The sequence below is a fragment of the Trachinotus anak genome, unplaced genomic scaffold (genome assembly GCF_046630095.1).
Source record: "Trachinotus anak isolate AG129_WGS33_773 ecotype Australia unplaced genomic scaffold, CSIRO_AGI_Tana_v1 ptg000049l, whole genome shotgun sequence".
In the NCBI taxonomy this organism is placed as follows: domain Eukaryota; kingdom Metazoa; phylum Chordata; class Actinopteri; order Carangiformes; family Carangidae; genus Trachinotus; species Trachinotus anak.
Genome location: NW_027273900.1, coordinates 548,779 through 569,870, shown reverse-complemented (window position 1 = coordinate 569,870; position 21,092 = coordinate 548,779). Strand labels below are relative to the sequence as shown.

Here is a 21,092-nt window from a genome sequence, read left to right as displayed (position 1 = left end):
TTGGGTCTCAGACTAACTGATTAATGGAAAAAAATAATTGACAGATTATAAAATTAGACGATAGTTGCAGCACTAGCTGCAGGTCAAGGTCATGGTGAGGCATTGTAAGATCCTACTAATTTATAAAATGACTATATCATGACTTGACATGAGATTTGGGAAGCTTCACAATGTTTAAAGCTGTTAAGCCCACCTACATTTGTTTATATTTTTACACCCAAAGTTAATTGAATGCATATGAAACTCTAACTCAAGGTCATATTGTTTTGGTTTTTGAAAGACAACATGTTTACTGCCTTACAGATTTGACAGTTGTATGAAGTTAAGTCAGCCAGTTTTTAACAAAAACATCACACAGTTGTTTGTTTCACAAGCTACTAAGTCTTGTGGGACCTGTGCCAGTTGACAACCATAAATCTCAAGAAACAAACATACAAACAGCACTGTGTTATACTGAAATTCAGCCAATGTCATAGACAATCTCCTGATCCTTGACATCTTGTGGGGTGAGTGGTTTTGTGCAAGGAGGAGGTGGATGCTTTGATAAACAGTTTAGTCCTAGATGAGTGGTTCCTTGTCACCAGTTGTAGATTTCTACCAATTGTGACATAATTTTTAGGGTGCTGAAGAAGTAAAAGTATTGTCACCTCAGATATCTTATGACCCTCTGTGTGGCTCCTGAACTGCAGGATGGGTACCACCGCTGAAGAAGAAATTGGCTAAAAGTGGCTGTTGCAGACTAACATTGCATATATGAGGTGGAGAAATGAAAGGTGAGGGGACCGTCTTGCAGGTCTGGGGCACAATATAATGGAGAGGAGTCTGTGTGACTTTGGTGGAGATGCTTGGTTATTGTGTCGCTGCAGAGACTGGAGTAAGCCTGATAGTTAATCTGAAAAGATGTTTAGGGTCTATGTGACAACTTCAGCAGTGTTGGTGCTTATGGCCTCTGTAGTGTTTGTGGGGGGAACTTTAAAGAGAAAGAGATGAATATCAGCCTCTTTAAGAAATTTGTCTGAGATTGCTTGTGTTTGTTGGTTTGGTTTATAGCCTGTTAAGATTTTATCTATGTAGGTAAAGAACTTCCCAAGGCAGAATATACATTTAAAAATATATCATCCACAACAGTCAAAGTTAGAAACAAGATTATTGTCGATTATTGTCAGCATATAGTCCTGAAAGATTTCACTGTCCTAAATGAGGTCCTTTCAGCAGCAGCCACTTCTGTGTAACATCTTTCCACTGGACTGCACAGTGGATGTTAGATTGTTCTTTCTGCAGAGGCCCACATGTTGTGACAGGAATAGAAAACTCCACTGACTCAGAAGTGGCGTACAAGGGAAACTAGCACTGCTCAGCGCCCACTCACTGTTCACTGTGAGGATATGACAAACCGTCAGGGGTCAGATATAATGGTCTCAATCTTGACTTCTATTCAGAAGCCTGGAGAAAATACTTCCCCTCGTCTAATCCCTCACCCTCTGACAATAATGTAACTCTTGAATGATTTTCATCTCAGTGGCACTATAATAAAAACAGAGACTTACACCAATGGCCCGTTCAGCATTGCACAATGTTCTGTAACACAGAACTTGTGAGAAATGTATTCACTTTAAAGGAAATATTTGATCCACAGTGTGCCACTGTTAACCAGTACATTTACTCAAGTACCTTACTGCTACTACTACTACTACTATTTCATAAGTAGTACTGCATTTTACACCATTACTTAATTTATTTCACAGATATAGTTACTAGTTACTTTACAAAGTTAGATTTTACACACAAATATATAAGAATTTATACAATTTGATGCATTCATGAACTGCAGTATGTACAGTAAGAGCCGATTAAACTTAGTCAACTGACAGAAGATTAATGAACTATTTTGTTAATCACTAACATCTAACAGCTCTACTTGTTAAAGATGAGGATTATTTTTTTATTGATTTTTTTTCTTTATTGTACAGCTGTTGGTAGGACAAAGTAATCAATGAGAAGGTGTCACTTTGGGCTTTCGATAGTTGTGAAGGCATTTCTTAGTATAATGAATAATATAATTGAGAAAAAAATAATTAAAGCAAATGAATTAATGATAAGAACTGATTAAAATGCTGCTTCCTTACCCAATTTGTATTATGAAGTTTCATTCCAGTATTATATATTTTCAAACAGAATGACCTGTTAATATTGTGCTTCATTTTACAAAAAGACCAAAGGTGCCTGGATTAGGAAATGCAGTCAAAACTTAATGATATGCTGCATAATTCTTTGAGAATTATGGAAAAGTAGTCAGAAAAGTTCAGAAAAGTAGTGAGCGTTTTTAAACAACCTTCAGGATCTTTCAAGGAAGGACTTGAGTCTGCTAACACCTTAATTTCTATAGATTGTTGGATCCGCTGATGATTCTCAACAAACAACTGTAGGATAGGAGAGCCCTAAACACAGATCCATGCAGAACCACAGTAAAATATATTCCTCTTCCTGTTTCACTGAAATCACAGGAGCTGTACAAACTGTACCTTCCATGCTTTTGGTAGGGGTATCTGACTCTTGCCTCATATTAGGCTACTGTACCACACACTGATGACCTAAGTGGGAATGGTATTGGTATTTCCAGGTTAGGCTGCTCACACTGAATCTGCACTATCAACAAATGAGGGAGTGGTCAGTGAGAGAGCCAAGGAAGCAATTATGGTATCTGTCTTCATCCCACCTCAGGAGTATAAGGCAGTCATTGTAGTACTTGGATCAAGACTTCCTCAGTCCATGTGGTCTTCACTGAGAGACTGCAGCCTGAAGGCAGATAAGACAGAGGCAGAGATGAGCTGAGACCTGCCAGAAAAAAAGACTTTATAAATATAAGAGTGCTCTTCTAATGTCCCTCTATAAAGCTCCTTTGAAGAAATGAGAAGACCCATAATCACTTAAGCTTACTCTCATCCGAGGCAGGTGATAAAAGGCTTTACAATATATGCACTGTCTGCCAAGTAATCCCCTAATAGCACGGTAGTATTTGACTACAGCAAACAATAACACCTATCTATTTCAGATATGACAGTTTGACTAGTATGTTAATAAACTCCACCCTGCTTCTGTTGGCCGCCACCAGTGACATAGGTTTTTACTTTTCTGTTCATTCCTACCATTTTGTGTTCCCATTTAAGAGAGGCTGACAGACAGAGGAAAAAAGCTAAATGTCTTATTCTCAACTTATTAGTTTGTAAATGTCAGAAAAAGTTTCTGCAATGTATTATATGAATTACATTTCCAGTGGAACCTCAGGCTGATGTTTGTGTGATTAAACCTATTTTCACATCTCTACAGTCACATTTCAGTCACATGGTGCCCTGAAGAGATTTTAAAGATCATTGTGGATTTGGATGATAGAGAGCTCACATAAAGGCTCAAATCTGGGTTTGTCTTTGTCCTCACTCAGGTAAAACATGAACCCTGGGGGGAGATTTAGCTTCATCTATAAAAATGGGTTTGAAATAAAGAATAAACAGGCCTGGACACTGTGTTTGAGGTTTCTTATGGAGACACAGTAGATCAATACCATGTGCGTCTATCTTGTGAATCCCAGATTTGCGTTTTCCCACATCTTGATGCAAAAATTTGATGATCATGGTACCTGACAGTGGGAGTTTCACAGAGGATCCCATCATGATCACACACAAGTCCTTCTGCACATTCAGCTGGTTACACGTCTGTTGTTCCCATGATGGCAAAACTTCATGCTGTCTAATATGAGGAGATTGACTGACTTAACAATCTATTGAAAACTTTTGAAACTTCATCTACATGAGCCAGTATTTGATTTCACTTTCCACCTGCTTGAAAACATGCCACCATCAGAGTGGAACTGCTGCTGCAGAGATGAAGACGTCCCCAGTGTCTGCTGCTCAGATCACACCATATGGCTCTCTACATCACCCCTTGATATCCCACCTTTGGAGAAGTCATTTTACGTGCATAATGAACTGGCAAGTGTGTGAAAATGGCCTGAAAGCACAAGTGAGATGTTACACTTTCACTGCTCCACAAGACATATTTATGCATGATCAAAATTATAGTCCATTTTCATATGAAAAAGCTGAACAGCTATAGCAGCTGTGGCCAATTTATTACGAAGATGAGACAGAAAAAGAAACCAGTTTGAAACAGTCTGCAGGGAAAGTATTTTGGGGTTGGGGTTAGGGTGAAAAGAGAGTTGAAACAGTTATTCATGTGAAGCATCTTAAGGTGTTAATCCATGAGACAATGAATGATTTTAAAGACTTAACTCCTCTTTACGCAGGGTCCAGAGTTGCAGGGGGAACCGTTTGGTACGTCCGGACGTTTCACTGAGAAAAAAAAAGACACTTTATGGGTGGGGCTTTGTGAGGGAAAAGAGAGGGAATGGAGAGGGAAAACAGGGTGATGTGTGTGCTGTGAATTTAAAACTGGGTGGGTCTTCAGTGTTTCACATTCCCAAATAACTCCTGGGCCGTGCGTTGAAGCGCTTTCAGGTAACGTTATTCACATTGTTTACATTTTATACAGTTACGTATTGTGGATCGTACTCAGTTAGACGCGATTAGGCATGAATGATGTTTATGATTTGTCAGTTTGTTCTGTAGAGTCCAGAAAAGTTAACTTATGCGTAGTTTAGATTGTCAGCAGCGCTTTGAAGAATTGTGCGGATATGACTGAGCGCAAAGAAGAATTTAAAGGACGCATGACTCCAAACTGTACGTTCACATAGAGGCGAACAGCCACTAGTATATATTATATCGCTATATAAAGGAGAGGTGTGTTTACTCGGATTTTCTGTCGTCGTATTCTGGCGCTCTTTTCAAAGCTGTTGACTGTGGAACAGGCCTGTGTGTGACGGAGCGGCACCCACTAGGGAATGCCCTAACACCGTCTAAACAAACGCGCCTTTCTTGTCGACGGAATCAGTCTAAAGCCGTGAAAATCCAGTCGTTAAGCAAAGGGTGAAGGGTTTCTGGGCGCTGCTGATGGATGACGATTCATTGGAGATGCATGATTACAGAAAATAAGTTTTAAAGAGAAAACGTTTAAGGGTCTGAGCAGGAATTTGTTTGACATCGTATGTGTGTTATTCTAAAATGCGTCTGCGAGATTTCTGGGGCGAGTTTGGACTTGAATCCAACAGCTTTCCTCTCAGTTTTTTTCCTACTGTTTGAGACAATATTTATTTGGGACATATGTGTGTGTTTCTGTGTGTCTGTGTGTGTGTGTGTGTGTGTGTGTGTGAATTGATGCTTCCTCATGTATAAGCCTTTGTTACATAAGTCTTTGCATGGGAAATAAATAATAATATGCATCCTACCGCCTTTCCCCTGTTATCAGTGTTCAGAGGGCTACAATGTTGATGCTGGCTGGCATCGTTGTTCTGCACATTACCACCATCATCCTGCTTCTGGTGGCCACCATCGATAATGTAAGCACATGTTACTTTCTCTTTGCCTGGGCTGAGAGAAATCATCTCATATGAGCTTATAAATACCGACTCTAAGTTACCACACTTTTCAGAGTAAGAGCGAACACCTCAAGCAATATATACAAGCACTATATACAAGCACTTTATATACTTGTGTATGGAAGCTCGGCCCAGCATGTGTCATTACATCACTTACCCAGGAGTCAAATGTCAGAATATAATTTGGAGGGGTTAGGGATGGGGTATATTGCCCCCCACAGTGCTGAAAATGTATATATCTCTACACCCACATGTCCACCAACAGGTAACAGTTCACAGTGTACACACTGTTAAAAACGGTGCCATTGTAGGGGCAACTGAATAGGTCTGTCAACATCCATACATGTGGGGGTGACAACAAGTTTAAACATTTGTTGACACAGTAAATTTGTAAAACCTTTACTTAATAACTTAATATTTTTTTAGTAAATGTGATTCCAACGTTGTATGTGGATCAATGGACTAGATATCTGTGTTTATTCTTGTCTTCCTCTGTGTCTTCAGGCCTGGTGGATCACCGACTCAGTGTCAACTGACTTGTGGGGCAGGTGGGAGTTGACAAGCTCAGTCTGGCATTACACCAACCTGATAAACTACCCAGAGGGTAAACACTTACTTTTGTCACAGTAGAGTTCATATGTTCACTTGATCTGAGACAAGGGTCCAGATGTCAGATGTAGAAACTAAAAGGATACTCATTAGGGGTGTGACTGAAACTGTAACTGGTCAGAAATGACCAGAAATCAGATCATATTCAAATGAAAGTGTAAGCACAGTTCTACAATATGTTCACAAGTTATAATAAATATTGTTTTAATGTTAAAAGTATTGATACAGCGGTTAAAATGTAGATATAAAATTTCTTCAGGGTCATATTTCTGTGTTAATGTTCATCCTTTATTGACTCACTGTGTTTTTTTTTTTGCTGCTGCAGAATATCTCCAGACGGTGCAGGCCACCTCAGTCCTGGCCTGTATTTTTGCCATCCTGGCCTTGTTTGTGTTTGTGGCCCAGCTGTTCACCCTGCCCAAAGGCCAGAGGTTCACCTTCACTGGAGTTTTACAGCTAATTGCCTGTAAGTAACCTGGAGTCAAATGTCTGACCTGCAGCTTGAAGGGATATTGATTTATTTGCTTGTTTCTCAGATCTTAGAATTTTACATTTCTATGGAGGATGAGGGCCATTTCTTTTGCAGACACACTCAGTGTCTGTGACCCACACATTCTGAAACAGAGAGAACAGGATCCATTTACAAATTTTACCTTCATATTTCAAGAGTCTGCAAGTTTTCAGTTAAACAAAAAACTGGTTAAACTAGTTAGGTCAGATCTCATGCTTCGATGGTGCATGATTGAATTTTTTTTTTTTGTAAATAATGCAATAATGATTACTGTCATAGACAGCTAAAAAAAGACAGCAAATATTCACATTTTGGAGCTGGAACGAGGCCTCAAAAATGTCATTTTTAAATCACATTATAATAACTTTCGGCTCTATTACTAATTTGTGATGAGCAACATGGGCAGAATATTGTGATGATTATCAAAGCCTGTCATCGTCATTAATTTACAATATTCAGTAGAATATTGAAAAATCAGATGGTGAAGTTATATCACATTCATACCACTGAAGTGTTTCATTAGTACATCATCTTATATAAAAAAATGTTATTAAGTGTTTGAGATTTGCTGCCACAGCTTTTGGTAAAAGTGAATAATATCTTCATGTGAGACTTTTGTCGCATAACAAATAAAGTGGATTAATTACAGTTTGTCAGTGGCACTGCTACTGGTACATAAGAAATGTACACACAGCAGAAGTGTATTGTCATGAGTTTATATAATCAGAAAATTAGTCAGGTGAAACGATCACATTTCTCATTTCATTGTGATCATAGTGGAACAGTTTGCTACACCATCCTTGTTCATGAGCCTTATCTCGTAAAAGGAAAAGTAATTATTTCTTAATTGCCTTGTCTGGGCACATATGACAATATTCCCCTCTTCTCTCTTGCAGGCCTGTGTATAATGATAGCAGCCTCGATTTACACGGCTGAGCTTCACACCAACGACACAGAGGGAGGGTACGGACATTCCTATGTCCTGGCCTGGATCTCTTTTGTCCTCACCTTCCTCTTAGCAGTTACCTACCTCGTCCTGCGCAAGAAGAGCGAGTGAGAGGACAAGAGGATTGAGGGCAGGGCTGGAATCATATTTCATTGACTACAGGAAATTAAAGAATGGGATTTGCCTCAAAATTTGTAAAAGACGGTCGATCAACATCTTTGGCTAGGAAAATGGGGAGTTGCATTCAATCACTAACGAGCCATTTGTTTCTATATTTTGAATGTTACAAATGGAACTCATGCTAACATTACATGAAGGGCTGAACTTTATGTGAACAATATTTAGTCATAAATTTCTGTTTGATTAAAGTGAGAAGAGGGCAGGGCAATACTTTGAAGAGTGGGGCAGTATGGGGTACAAAAAGATGGTTGTGATTAGGCAGATGCAACCCCCTAAAACTTATCTTGTATCTTTATGATGATAAAATAGTTAATAAATCCACAATTTCCATTGTCTTTTAAAGGTAGTTTCATTTAAGTTTGGAGAACTCAGTCCACACTTAATAGTTTGACATTTTGAGAAAATATACATACTCGCTTTCTTGGAAAGAAGAACGGGAGGATTAATCCCACACTGAACACACAATCTGTCTGTTAAGTATTAAGTTACAGCCAGCAGGTTGGCTTAGCTTAGCACAAAGAAGTTTTTATTAAAAACATTCTATCTTATTTGTTTTAAGTGAGCAGATGGTGGTTTTTACAGGGTTGTTATGACCTGGACTGTTTATGCAGTTTTTGTACTGGTCCTAATGGGTAGTTTAGTTGGCTTTGAACAGAGCCAGGCTAGCTGTTACTCCCTTTTCATTGTCTGTGCTAAGCTAAAGTAGCCTGCTGTCTGTTGCTTCATATTTACCATAAAGACATGAGAGTGGTATTGATTTTCTCATCTAATGCTAAACAAGCAAAAAGCACATAAAAAAGCATATATATCCCAAAATGTCACACTACGGCTTTTGGAATCTTAACGAAGTTACTGGTGTGAGAAGGGTAATATGTCCTCATTAAAAGACCTTTTGAGATGTAGTAGTTGAATATATTTTGTAAGATTAAAGTACTTATCATCCTGTATAATCACGTCAAGAGGCTGACAGCTACTACTGCAGTTTTCCAGAGCTGAGAAGTGAAAAAAATACTGTATCTGAGAAGGTACGGCACGTTGGCAAAACTACAACATTCCTGTTGTGGAACTTGAACAATCAAGCCTTAATTTACAGTACAAGTAGTTTTAATCATGTATCATTATTTTACAACTGAAGTATAGTGTATCCTTTTTTAATCTATGTACATTGTAACCATTATATTTTTGTAACATTTTGTATGGAGTGTTTTTTTTTGTTTGATTTTGTGACTGTAGTTGGCTGCTATCCTAAGAATAGTACATGCAATTTGTACAAGTGAACATATAGTGAACCAGGGATGGAGGACAATGGTGTTTCATGTCACCACATTACAGAGCTATACAATAAAAGGTTTGGTTTGTAATTACATTGGAATAAAAGCCATATCATTTATTAATAAAAAAAATTATAACACACAACATTTGTGTTTCATCTGCTAAACTGCTGTAACTACAACAAGATCCATAACAGTCACTATTGCATAATAAATATGTATGAATTCGTCCAGTTTTGTAGCTTTCACTTGAGTAAGAGGACACGATTTTGTTTACAATCATTTAAAATTACGCTTAAAGTAGCATCCTGATAGAAATCTTCACCTCAGGCTAATAAAGGACAACACACAGAACTAGACAATGCTATTAGATTTGGACTGATTTCTAAATCTGCATGACTGCTTAATAATGCCAAAGTTTTGTATTTTGTTTATTTGACTGAGTGCAAGTTACAACATCAAAGTTTTGAAAACACTTCTTCAGGCCTTACAACAGACCCAGTCAGAAACAGGAATGTTCCATTATATAAAGTATCGTTCCCAGAGGAAGTCAGTAAAAACTGGACTGTACTAAATGCCTTGGCCAGACGGCGTGATGCGCTCCTGAACCACCAGGTGGAGAAGGTGATTCTGCTCAGCTGTCAGAAGCGGCCTGAGGAGGAACAAACCCGCAAACACATGATAAATATGGCAAATTAAGACAAAAGCAATGAAAACGCTGCTGAAGTCTCATCACATGATGGAAATTAACATTTTCAAATGCTCACCACAGCTCAGTCTGAAGAGACTTGAGGGACTCTGTGTCTTTCTCCTGACACGCCATCTGCGAAACAGATTTGCTGTTAAAACACTGCACAAATAAAACCATAACCTTGACAAGATCTCAGATTCTTGTCAATATTTATGTTCTTTTATAACTACTCCAATAACATGGATAGAGCCTGCTCATCCACAACAACTTGTTTTATAGAATCTTTTTTTATTAAGGGGATTAAATCATGAATAAACATCAGTCAGTGGCTATTAATATCAACTGCCTCACACTGAAGAAACGGGCAAAAGTCTCATAACACACACACACACACACACACACACACACACACACAGGCTACAAATAGAAAAAAATAAAATAATTCCACTGGCAAATGATGGAAAACTCCAGCACATTTATCACCATCATGTGAAGACCATGATTTTTCCTGTGTGAGTCAGGAAGGATCAGGAAATCCTGTGAACTATACAAGTATGTGGATGAGGAAACTCACCACTACTGACTGCAGGAGCAGGAACACATTCTCAGGCAGGAAGGTCACTGAAGGAGAGGACAAGAACCATATTAACATTACTTCAAACAAATGTCACTCTCAAGGTTTATAATACAGGTTTGTGAATGTATTGCCAGTCAAAAAAATATATGTAACAAATAAAAAGTAGTTAAGTATTGAGGTGCATTTACCTTGGCTGTGAGGGTCAAAGGACTCCCATGCATATCTCTCCAGGGTCTGTGCATGTTCTGGTAACAACTTCTGGGGTGGAGGCTGCACAGGAAAACAGCAAGATCATTTAAGTCTTGCTGCACAAACAATTCAACATTTTTTCCAAGACATATGGTAAATAATGTACAGATGGGGGATAAATAATCAAAATAGTCAAACAACATTAATACTCTTGGCATAAGTAATGCAATATTTTATGTGTTGCTGATATGGAGGTGTTCATGCTCAAAAAAAAACTGTTCTCCATTCTGGGAGTTTGCCTTTTAACCAGCTAATGGATGTTTGCCCTGAAATTTTGGCAAGCATTCACAGGGTTCACAATGGTTCATCACAACTGCCTATAAAGCCCCGTCACAAAATTGTATTTAGTTATTCTTTAGCTTGTCTCGCCCCCTAGAGATTGACAGAGCAAACCCTAGACTTTTTGCTTTTTCACAATAAGTGTATTAGTAGTGTAGTATTTTTGGACCCAATCTATGTCTGTGCTTGTTGTTGTTTGTTTATGATTGTTTGATCCAAAATTCATAAAAAATAATAAAGTTTAAACCCTAACCCTGTTTTAGGGTTTATTTTCCTCCTCAGTTACACAGGTACTGTGATGTAGATGGTTTCCTTGCAATATCTTATCTTTTTAAGTAAAATTAGAATTCTTACCTCAAGCAGCATCAGCAGCAGTACTCTGGAGATCTCACATTTTGCCACAATGTCCAGAAATGCACCTTGGAGAATTTTAGGTAATTGAAGACACAAAGATGAATGAAGAGAGTACACTATTCAGCGGTTTTCCCATCAGTGTAATCCAAGAAAATTCAGCAATGACAATAAAGGAGAGAGTGCAATATTGATCCAGGAATCTTTGTCTTACGTTTGTTTAAACATCAAGTACAAAAATGTTCTTATGCAAATTTTACTTTTTGTTTGTGTTTTTGAGATATTGCATGCAACCCCCATTTGTACAATTGTGCCACTGAGGATCCATTTAACATATTGCCCACACATTAGAGGATTTTGAACAGGTTATAATTGCACAGCCTCACCAACAGGGGTGCCGGTGCCTGGCAGCTGCAGTCCTCTTTCCTGACACATCAGCTGCATCTCTGTAAACACCGACAAAGCACCGTCATAGTCACCTGCAGAAACAGAAGAGACAAGCTTAAACTACAGAAAATTAAGTCTAATCAGCTCTAAATGCATATACAAGTTAAGAAAACACTTAAACCACATACATGATCAGATGTGAATGGACAGACTGAACTCACGGGTGAGAATTTTACACATGGCTATTTCTCCCATTGAGAGCAGTGCTTCAATCGGTGTCTGCGTCTGCAACTCTGCAGCCCTCTGATAATGAACAATAGCCTCTCCTGGTCTGTTCATCTCCTTTTGAAGACATAGGAGGAGCTGAGATTAATATGTTATATGAAATATATACACTTAAAGCAAAAATCAAGATAATTTATCATATAGGACTTGAAAGCTTATAGCTCTGACTTAGAGTTTTACCTTGAGTGCGTTGCCAAGTTCTAGACACAGGCTGGCTGCCATCACAGGCTGATTCATCTCAATGTACACCTGTATGCCATTTGTACATCAGCATTTAAGTACTGTCTCTATAGCAATGTGATCACAATACAGTAATGTACACCAAAATCTATTCTGCACACCCTTAATCACTTTATTTATTCCACAAAAAAAAAACACCTACAGGATACAAATACTACAGAATTCCCATTAATGTACGATTACTTTATATTTCCAGATATTTTCAGGGCACAACTGGTCTGTTACACACTAAAAATGTCATCAAAAACTAGGAATCATAATGTACCTTGATTGCAAAGCTGTAGCAGTTGAGTGCAGCCTGAAGGTGCTCATCAAAGCCTGGGGCCTGCAGGGCTCTGTTCTCCTTCTCAGATGAGAGAAAGAGGCGGGCAGCATCAGTTAATGCCAAAGCCTCTCCAGGAGCGTTAAAGAGAGTCTGCTCACACCTGCAGTCAAGACATTCAGGATGTGTAACAACAACAGATGCACCAGTGAACATGTCAACAGTAAACATGTCTTCACTATGAATGATACAGGCTTCATCTGGACCAACTAGCAACACCTCTGTCAACTTGTGGTTGTTTATGGTGAGAGACAAGAATTACTAGAGAGGACTAATCACTCACTGGGCTGGACCTTTATGAGATGATCTAAATGAATGGTTATTAAATCTTTAACATGACAATGTAACAGTTTGCTGAGACCAACCCTTGTTTGACCTTGTGCTCAGCATGAGGTCAACTTTCTTTTTTCATTATTGAGTTCATGATGAGTTTGTTTTGAAACACTCTCAACTCCTAAACTGTGGTTTACATTTATGCAAATTCCATTTACATGATTTTCTTTTCTTTTTTTTTTTGTTTTAATAAAAAAAGGAATTTGAGGTGAAGGTAGGACTTTAAGCACACTTCATGGCCAAATGCATGTGGAAACCTCAACAATAAACCAACATGTAGTGTGCTGAACATCTTAAACAAAAACCAGTGGCATCAATACGTTGTTGTAACAGCCTCCTTTTCTTGGAAATTTTTCCATAAGATGCAGGTATTTGCTCCCATTCAGCCACAAGAACATTGGTGAGGTTGGCCACAGATTTCGTTGCCACAAAGTTGAAAGCAGGCTATTGTATAAAATATCACTGTATGCAGTAGCAGAAACACAATCTTAAAAGTATGTCAGAACTGCAAGGACGAGTGTATGAAAAGTCGTCATTCAAGAACAGAAAGACTACTAGCTGCTACAAACAGTGTTTGCAAACTGTGATACCTGCTGAGGGGAGTGGGATTTACCATAGTGACTTACATTTGCACATGCCACGATTAAGCCTACTGCCTTTAATTTTCATATCTATTTTTGAAGTTCAATAAATAAAAACAGTACACTGACATTATAATTTTTCATGCCCGTTTGCTGCTGAGTTGTTATTTTTTATCTTTTAACTTCTTTTAACTTAAAAAACAACAAAATATGTAATTTTCCCAGGTGTGGCCAAACTTCTACATGCGGTACGTGAGTTTAGCGTTTGTATGAAGTGGGATAAGTCCTCTTTTTACCGAGCCATGGCCAGGTTACAGAAGGCAGCATACTGCAGACAGTCCTGCTGCTTTAGCTCCTTGGCTAACTGACCTGAAAGGACAGAACGTTTAGGTACATAAGAGAAAGCTGACAAGAAACAGCTTAATGAAGCATATGTCCCATTAACACGATGGAGAAATAGGAAAAACGCTGGTCAAGCACTGTGATTTAGACGCTTTACAGCAGGTTATGACACTTACCAAACTGCTCACTCGCCTCCGCTACATTGGGCTTCCGAAGAAAACGTCTGCGAAAAAGATATGCAACTGTCGGTTTTTAAATAGTCTACAAATAACCAATTAGCACCTTAACATAAATCAAGATTAGATAAATGTTATCGAGCTGAAGAGAACGAAGCATCGTTGGGCTATATGCTTACATACTAGCACTGAGCATGTTTAGCTACATTCCCACCGTAAACTGTCAAATAACGTCCTGACATCTTTAGCTCCGTCTCATGAGACTTGCCTAAACAATAAAAACTTATCATGATATTTGCGTTAAAAATTACACTAAATGCATTACCGTTAAATACCCGACGTAGACATCAATGATAGGCTAACAGTTAGCTTAGCTTATTAGCGCTGGCTGTTTAACTCATCTTGTAACATTAATGACGAGTAACGTTAGGCTAATCCCTGACATCCTCTTTCAAAACGAATGACTGTGATTAAAAGCCTTACTTTTTCAGTTTATTTGACACAGCACGGTATCTCGCCAGAAAATCACCCTCTGCAGCCATTGTCAATGTAGCAAAACAAACCAGGAAGTCCAACTGACAGCAGTGTTGGCATTGGCTCGTAGAATCCAGACCTCGCAATTTCATTGGTCATCGTCATCGCAAAAAAATGATCTTATTCCTGAGCGAAACGTCCACATAAGGAGTGACGGGAAATGAAGAAACAATGTCTTCTACTCAGAAATCAATCAGGTGACGAGGAGAGATTTATTTTTTAGTGGCAGTACAAACTTAGTAAGTACATTAACTCAAGTGCTGCACATACAATTCATGCAGTAAATTAAAGCTCCCAACAGTAATTACAATATGATAAGCTCTACCGCAACTAGCTGCAACATTATAATGCTACTTATATGATAATGGATTCGTGACAATAATCCAACGCTTTTGTATCTTTACTTCAAAAATACATGCAACACAGTATTTTTACATTGTGATTTTTACTTATACTTTAAAAAAATCTAAATACTTTTTCTATACCACTATCAATCACTGACAATGACACAGCAAAGCAAATGGAGATGAGCTCAGCTACAGATATAAATATCACAGTCTGGATAAGTAAGTTTACTTAAGATTTAAAAGTTCTCATAGACTGACTCAAACACACCTTCTTCTTGGTGTTGTGCAGTTTGCTCTGTCTGTGGAGGAAATAGGAGGCAGGTTATGAACTGCATGTGTTATTGTTTCCCACTGATAACAGAAAATGTGACAAAGTCTCAAAATTTCACACTGACTGTTTTTTGGGGCTCATTCTTCTTGGCTTTAGTTTTCCCTTGGTCTGACTCTCTCTTGGCAGCTGAGTGGTCCAGCACATCATAAATGGACCTGGGCCGAGTCTCTAGACTCTGAGAAAATATAAAAATGGACAGATGAACGCAGGGATGATGGAGGACAAAAATTACATGGTGCAATTTAATTCAAGTGAAATGTGCCTGTGTGTATACACTGGGTGGAAAGGTGCTTACAGCATAGAGAGACGTAGACGGAGCTGTTGTTACATCTATGTTGTCATCTTTCATCTCTCTGGCCTTCCTTTTTTCTCTGTTCTGCTTTCGTTTTCCACCCATTTCGCCACATTGAGTAATCTGCTCTTTCTAAAAGCAATTTAATACATCAAGAAGACAGAACAGTGTCATAAACTGGATGCATTTACCTCACAGTATAGCTCCCTCTTTAGTTTTGTGTCTTGTGAATTTTTTATTGAATGCATGAATTTCTTTATTTCTACCAAATAATCTGGCTGGATAACAGTGCAGGTCAACCTTTAAGCCATGAAAACCACACAAAATGAGAGGATGAGGTGAGTGTGTCAGGGTTCTAGTCCTGGAGATAGGACTCTGTTTAAGAGTCCAGCCCAGTTTTCCAGTCTATCTAGTAGTAGTGAGGGTCAATGGTGTCAAAGGCAGTGCTATGAGACACATGAGGGTGAGGGCTGAACTTTGTCCTGAATCAGTGTGTAGATGAATACCATCAGGACCTCAAAGAAAGCAGTCACAGAACTGCTGTGAGGCTTCAGTCTTCAGTTACTGAGTTTCACAACTTCTTCAGTTACTTTTTTTTACAAAGGGAAGGTTTGATTCTGGTTTGAGGTTTGCTAATCACAAATGTTTCTAGGTTAATCTTTTTGGACAAGGCTTGATAACAGGAAAACTACCTGATATGAGAGAGCTCTGAGGCAATCTAGTGCAAGACCCAGACATGATTTTTGACTTCAACTAATAATTATTTTCATGATTGATTATTCTACTAAATTTTTTTAGTTGATTAATTTTTTATGTAGTGTCAGAAAATGGGGGAAAATGCCCATGATCACCCATTTTCATCTTGTTTTGTCCAACTGGATATTAAAATTTCTCTAAAACAAGAAAATGCAGTAAATCATCAGAAGCTGGAACTATTGTTTGACACCTTTGCTGCCAAAATGACCTAAATGATTAACCAGTTACCAAATAGTTGCTAATTAATTTTGTGTGAACTGATAGATTGACAAATCATTTGAACTGTGAGCTTCAGAAAGTCATGTCCCTCATAACACAACAGTCTGAGTCTGTAACAAAACAATATTCTAAGTAATGTACGACGACACATCTTACCTGATGTCCTCTGAAGACATACACTGACCCAACCACGCTGAAAACCAGCAGCACACCAGTGAAGACGGACATTATGATGAATGTGTAATCTATGGGCCTCGTGTAGCCATCTCCTGGAAAACACACACTGTTCAGTGTCTATGCCAGAGAGATCTCTCATCTGTGAGCAACTAATCCACAGGCTAAAGTTATTTAAGCTCAATCAAATTTTTGCATGTGTTTCCATCAACTGGATATTTTGTCAGCATTAGTATTAGTATTATTCAGTATTATTTCCCAACATGGGGGTTGGAACACTCAATTGAGGCCCAAGATAAATTTACATGGTCACAAAATGATTAAAGAGATTAGAAAGAAAAGCAGGTTGTCTTGGAAGATATTGGCTACTTTGGCTCAGGACTCATGCCCATACTAACATGGCAGACCCACTGGAGATTAACAAATTGCACAGTCTGCCCTCTGGGGGCCTGCTGACGCTCACAAAATAACCAATAGCTTGCTCACTAGCAAACACTGTGTAAATAATCAGCTTTACAACTTTATCCAACAAATTAAGTTAGCAGCACTTGTTTTTTGTTTGTGTCTATATTTCTGTTTATATACTAATTTGCAACAGCAAATGCACTTTGTATAAAACACAATTGTGACCAAATGTTGTTTTTTTATTAATGCCATTCAAAAATGTTATTAATTTAGCAAGTCACAAATATGTTGATATTGAACGTATCAGTAAAATGTTCAGAGACAACATATTTGTTTTCTGACCTTTGGCCTTCAAGTGTTGCTATAACACAGCTATAAATTCTTTTGCCTTCACACGTGGTCAGACGGTTTGTTTTGAGTGTACTGACGCCTAAATCTGCCTGTCCCAGCTCATCTCTTTTTCTTCAAATATTTGGCATATACCAACAAATTAGACTGTTTGTGTAAAGTTTAACCGTAGTGAGTTTTCACCATAATCTGAGGTCACAAAGGGTCATTACGTAACAAAAGGCTGGGAACTACTCCTCTGAACACTAATGTCAAGACTCTGCTTATTAAAGCTTTATAATTACACAATCATTAGTGATGCCATAGCCAATGTATTTTAAAATACATGAGATAAAAATTTGAAAATCTAAAACAACAACAGAGATGAAGTGCAATGAATCTGTTTAACATATATCACATCTTTTATGTTATAATACTGTTATTTCACTGCCCTAAAAATCATCTTCTTTTCTTACTCACGTCTCACTCGAAGAAACCAGTACACCTTGACTGTTTGATACTGGCAGGAGTATTCTCCTGAGTCATTCAGCTGTTGCAGATGCAATTTCAGTGAAATATTTTTAGTCTGGTCCTTTGTTTCCGTGATGTTACAGTTATATATCTCCTTGTGGAGAGGATCGGAGCAGGTCATGTTGTCTACACCTAGGTTTGCTGGTTTCCTCACGTCACATTTAATTGTGAGATCTTCACCTGCAAGGGCCACAAAGACTGTGCTTTCCAGGGTTAAGTCTGTGAGGGAAATAACATACAGGTCAGTATCAGAACTGATACGATTAGTTGATTTATCAATTTGTCAATCAACATAAGATGGATCTACAACAATTTTAATAATCAAAAAATAAAGCAAAAACACAAATGTGTGGGTTTGCTGTATTTGTCTCATTGTTCATTGTCATAAACTTAATATCTGTGGATTTTAGAACAAGCAATCTAAACTGTTTACCTTGGATTTCAGGAAACTGCTATGTTTTTCACTGTTTTACACATTATTAGACACAACACAAAACCATAAATAGGTTACTTGAAAATAAACATACATTGTGGTTAATATGAGGCTAAAGAAACACATATTTGGACATTTCTGGCTGCAAACAATTCAAGAATTACACTTTGTAACAGTTAACAAGTACTTGTACAATTTAATACATGTCAGTCAAACATACAGTATCTACCTGAAGATAGTTTGGATGGCTTACTTGGTGCATCCATTCCTGAGCAAATGGTAGGTAGGAAAGCCAGCATGAAGAAAAGTCGGCATAATCGTCGCGATTCCATGTTGTGATTTGGGGGTCTAAGGGTCTGAGGGGTGTTCATCGTCTTCATCTACAAGTTTGTTCCGTGTTATCAACTCAGTGTTTCTCAGTTTGTCCTGGTACATAAACTGCAGTTGTTGGGTTTCCTGTTTCTTGCCAAAGCCACTTCCTCAAAATGTAAGTTGGCTGTTTTTCTGGACCTTCACATGTTATGGACACTAAAAAGGACAGAGCACAAATAAAAAGAGCATTAACAATTATTTAAGTCATGAAATTTAAAATGAAAACCTGAAAAAGTTGCCAGAAGTAGCAAAAAGAAATGTACAAAGACAGTTCCTAACTTGCTCTTTGGGTGTGTGTTAAAAGGGACTATTTCTGGTTGCATCATTTTGTGACATCAGGTTCAAGATGTGAAGTAAAGTGCAATGTTGGTTTTCCTCCACAGAGAGACAGTGTTGGAGAAATAAAAGTGTGAGCTACAAGCATACATTTCGTCATGTGGTTTTTTTTAAACACAGAGGAAGGGAAAGACTCAAGCAGGAGGGGAGAACATATTGTGCGTGTGTGTATGTGAGTGTGTGTGTGCACAGCCAGAATTCAGCTGAAGGTGACAAATTGCCTGTTGTTAATGTGAAGCAGCTGTGGCTGGTGGTGTGACTTCTTCACCGCAGTAACTCTGCCAGGAGAGGCACGCAGATGTTGAAGTGCAGCAGTTATCAATATTTAACCCCATTTGTCTGTCTGTTTTTCTTTCTGCCTTTATGCCTCCTCCCTCCTCTCTGCCTCCTCACTTGACTTTTTCACCATTTTCTTTCTGGCCATATTGATGGCCAACTCTGACCTCACCTCAGCCACAGCATGAAAACAGACAGAGAGAGAGAGCTGGAATAACATCTGGATGCCAGTCACCAAGGAATAATTCATTCCATTTTTTAACCCATCTCCCACACTCCTCATCTCCACTCTTTCCTGGGGAGTAAAGTATCCAAATCTTTACTTACTATAAAAACAGATAGAGTAACACTCAGGTTGAAAGTAGCACAACACAACACCACAAATTTTACCATTTTAAATGGTTTTGAAAAGGGCAGAAATCATCACAGTGTTTTCTTTCAGCTGTAACTGGAGTAAAATAGAAATCAGGCTGTTTTCTACAAAATAAAAGTCTCAAGTGTTGAACTGTAGTGGAAGGCAAGTAAATTTTCTACATTAGTGTACCGCAATTTTGATGAACTTCGCTTAATAATCTCCATTTTATGCTACATTATAATTCTACGCCCCATATAACTCATATGGGAAATATTGTACCTTTTAATAAATATTAACCTTTGAATATTGTACCAACTACATTTATTTTACAACTATAGTCATATTTTATAAACAGCACTGTTACACATAGTAGTGGAAGAACAACTTTTACTGAAATGAAAGTAATGTAGAATGGTCCATTACAGAATAATATATATTATATCACTGGGTTAAAATGATACATTCATGTACATGTGACTTTAATGTTGCAGCTGGTGAATGTGGGGCTGATTGTTACCACCTTACCTTAATCTATAATAATACATCATAATTTATTTGTTTATTCTATTTCTTTATTAATAATCTGAACCTGAAAAATAACTAAAGCATTAAAGAGAAATAAGTACAATATTTCTCTCTGGAAATGCAGAACGGTATAAAGTAGCATAAATGAAAATGGAAAGTAAGGACAATTATCTCAAAATTGTACTTAAGTACAATACTTGAGTAAATGTGCTTTTCCACCACTGCCCCAAAGTATATAAAGTAATTAAAAGTAGCTTCACCACTACCTACTACAACAGTAAAGTCCATCTTAAATTAATTAATAATAATACATTTTTTCCCCCAGTATTTCTCTGATTTTACAAATGTAAAAATGTCAATCCAGGACTTTTAGTTGCTATTGAGTATTGTTACAGACATTATTACAAGTTATTACAAGTATTAACAAGTATTAACAGTAAAAGTACTCAAAATGTTGATTAAACTGTATTTCAAAGTGTATGTACTACATGTTTTTATTGATATGACTGACAGTATTCAATTTAACTGGTGGAGGAGCCAACTAGGGTTTTTTGTAATTCTGTAGTAAAACAACTTGTACATGTCAAACATTCACCAAGAAATCAAACAAAGTAGATTGTTGCATGTAATTCCTGATCAGCAGTGTAACTACAGTGTTCAAATAAATGTAGTGAAGTATAATATTACAATATACTACCTTTGCAATGCTGAAGTAAGTAACATTATTGAAAAGATGAATAATTGCTCTATCTTACTTGCAGAATAAAAAAAAAAAGTCTTGTTGTGGAAGGTGTGATGAGGCTCTGAGCTGCAATGCTTTAGTGAGGGTAAAGGACAGATGGTGTGAAGCAGACAAGATGAAAAAGGTCCATAACTCAAGTTTTGAGGAGAGGAAAGTACATTACTTCAGAAACTTGATCCTGCAGAAACCCCTAACATACATGTACCTGTCTGTTCCATAGAGGTGGAGACAAAAATTACATCATTTACATGATATAAGAGGATGTGCCACACATCTGGCAGCAGCTGGATGTCATAGTACGTATGCATGAAAGAGAGAG

At 37.8% G+C, this 21,092-nt stretch overlaps 3 protein-coding genes and 1 long non-coding RNA gene across 8 annotated transcripts; 1 reads left to right on the top strand and 3 right to left on the bottom strand.

Annotated features, from left to right (window-relative positions):
• Positions 1-2,675: 2,675 nt before the first annotated feature.
• On the bottom strand, positions 2,676-3,968 carry LOC139615387 (uncharacterized). The gene is made up of 3 exons (XR_011687362.1): positions 3,834-3,968; positions 3,635-3,744; positions 2,676-2,796 (listed from the first exon to the last, which is right to left on the bottom strand). It is a non-coding gene; the product is annotated as an uncharacterized lncRNA (long non-coding RNA).
• Positions 3,969-4,386: 418 nt separating this feature from the next.
• Positions 4,387-9,234, top strand: emp1 (epithelial membrane protein 1). 2 transcript variants are annotated; one of them, XM_071473288.1, is made up of 5 exons: positions 4,387-4,511; positions 5,366-5,449; positions 5,993-6,092; positions 6,423-6,563; positions 7,505-9,234. In XM_071473288.1, exons 2-5 carry the CDS (start codon positions 5,375-5,377, stop codon positions 7,663-7,665), a joined length of 477 nt encoding a protein of 158 aa, XP_071329389.1. In that variant the 5' UTR covers positions 4,387-4,511; positions 5,366-5,374; the 3' UTR covers positions 7,666-9,234. The 2 variants fall into 2 exon arrangements, with proteins under 2 accessions (XP_071329389.1, XP_071329390.1); XM_071473289.1 differs by having other exon boundaries at positions 4,388-4,511; positions 5,359-5,449.
• f8a (coagulation factor VIII associated) lies at positions 9,101-14,421 on the bottom strand. The gene is made up of 12 exons (XM_071473283.1): positions 14,302-14,421; positions 13,819-13,865; positions 13,597-13,669; positions 12,330-12,489; positions 12,005-12,073; positions 11,761-11,881; positions 11,539-11,631; positions 11,156-11,220; positions 10,462-10,543; positions 10,271-10,317; positions 9,773-9,828; positions 9,101-9,657 (listed from the first exon to the last, which is right to left on the bottom strand). Exons 1-12 carry the CDS (start codon positions 14,358-14,360, stop codon positions 9,576-9,578), a joined length of 954 nt encoding a protein of 317 aa, XP_071329384.1. The 5' UTR covers positions 14,361-14,421; the 3' UTR covers positions 9,101-9,575.
• Positions 14,422-14,541: 120 nt separating this feature from the next.
• On the bottom strand, positions 14,542-18,661 carry nfam1 (NFAT activating protein with ITAM motif 1). 4 transcript variants are annotated; one of them, XM_071473285.1, is made up of 6 exons: positions 18,421-18,595; positions 17,684-17,953; positions 16,454-16,566; positions 15,326-15,454; positions 15,095-15,205; positions 14,542-14,998 (listed from the first exon to the last, which is right to left on the bottom strand). In XM_071473285.1, the coding sequence occupies exons 1-6, from the start codon at positions 18,545-18,547 to the stop codon at positions 14,936-14,938; spliced, it is 813 nt and encodes a 270-aa protein (XP_071329386.1). In that variant the 5' UTR covers positions 18,548-18,595; the 3' UTR covers positions 14,542-14,935. The 4 variants fall into 4 exon arrangements, with proteins under 4 accessions (XP_071329386.1, XP_071329387.1, XP_071329388.1 ...); XM_071473286.1 differs by having other exon boundaries at positions 14,803-14,998; positions 17,915-17,953; positions 18,397-18,661; XM_071473287.1 differs by having other exon boundaries at positions 14,803-14,998; positions 17,915-17,953; positions 18,421-18,660.
• Positions 18,662-21,092: the final 2,431 nt, after the last annotated feature.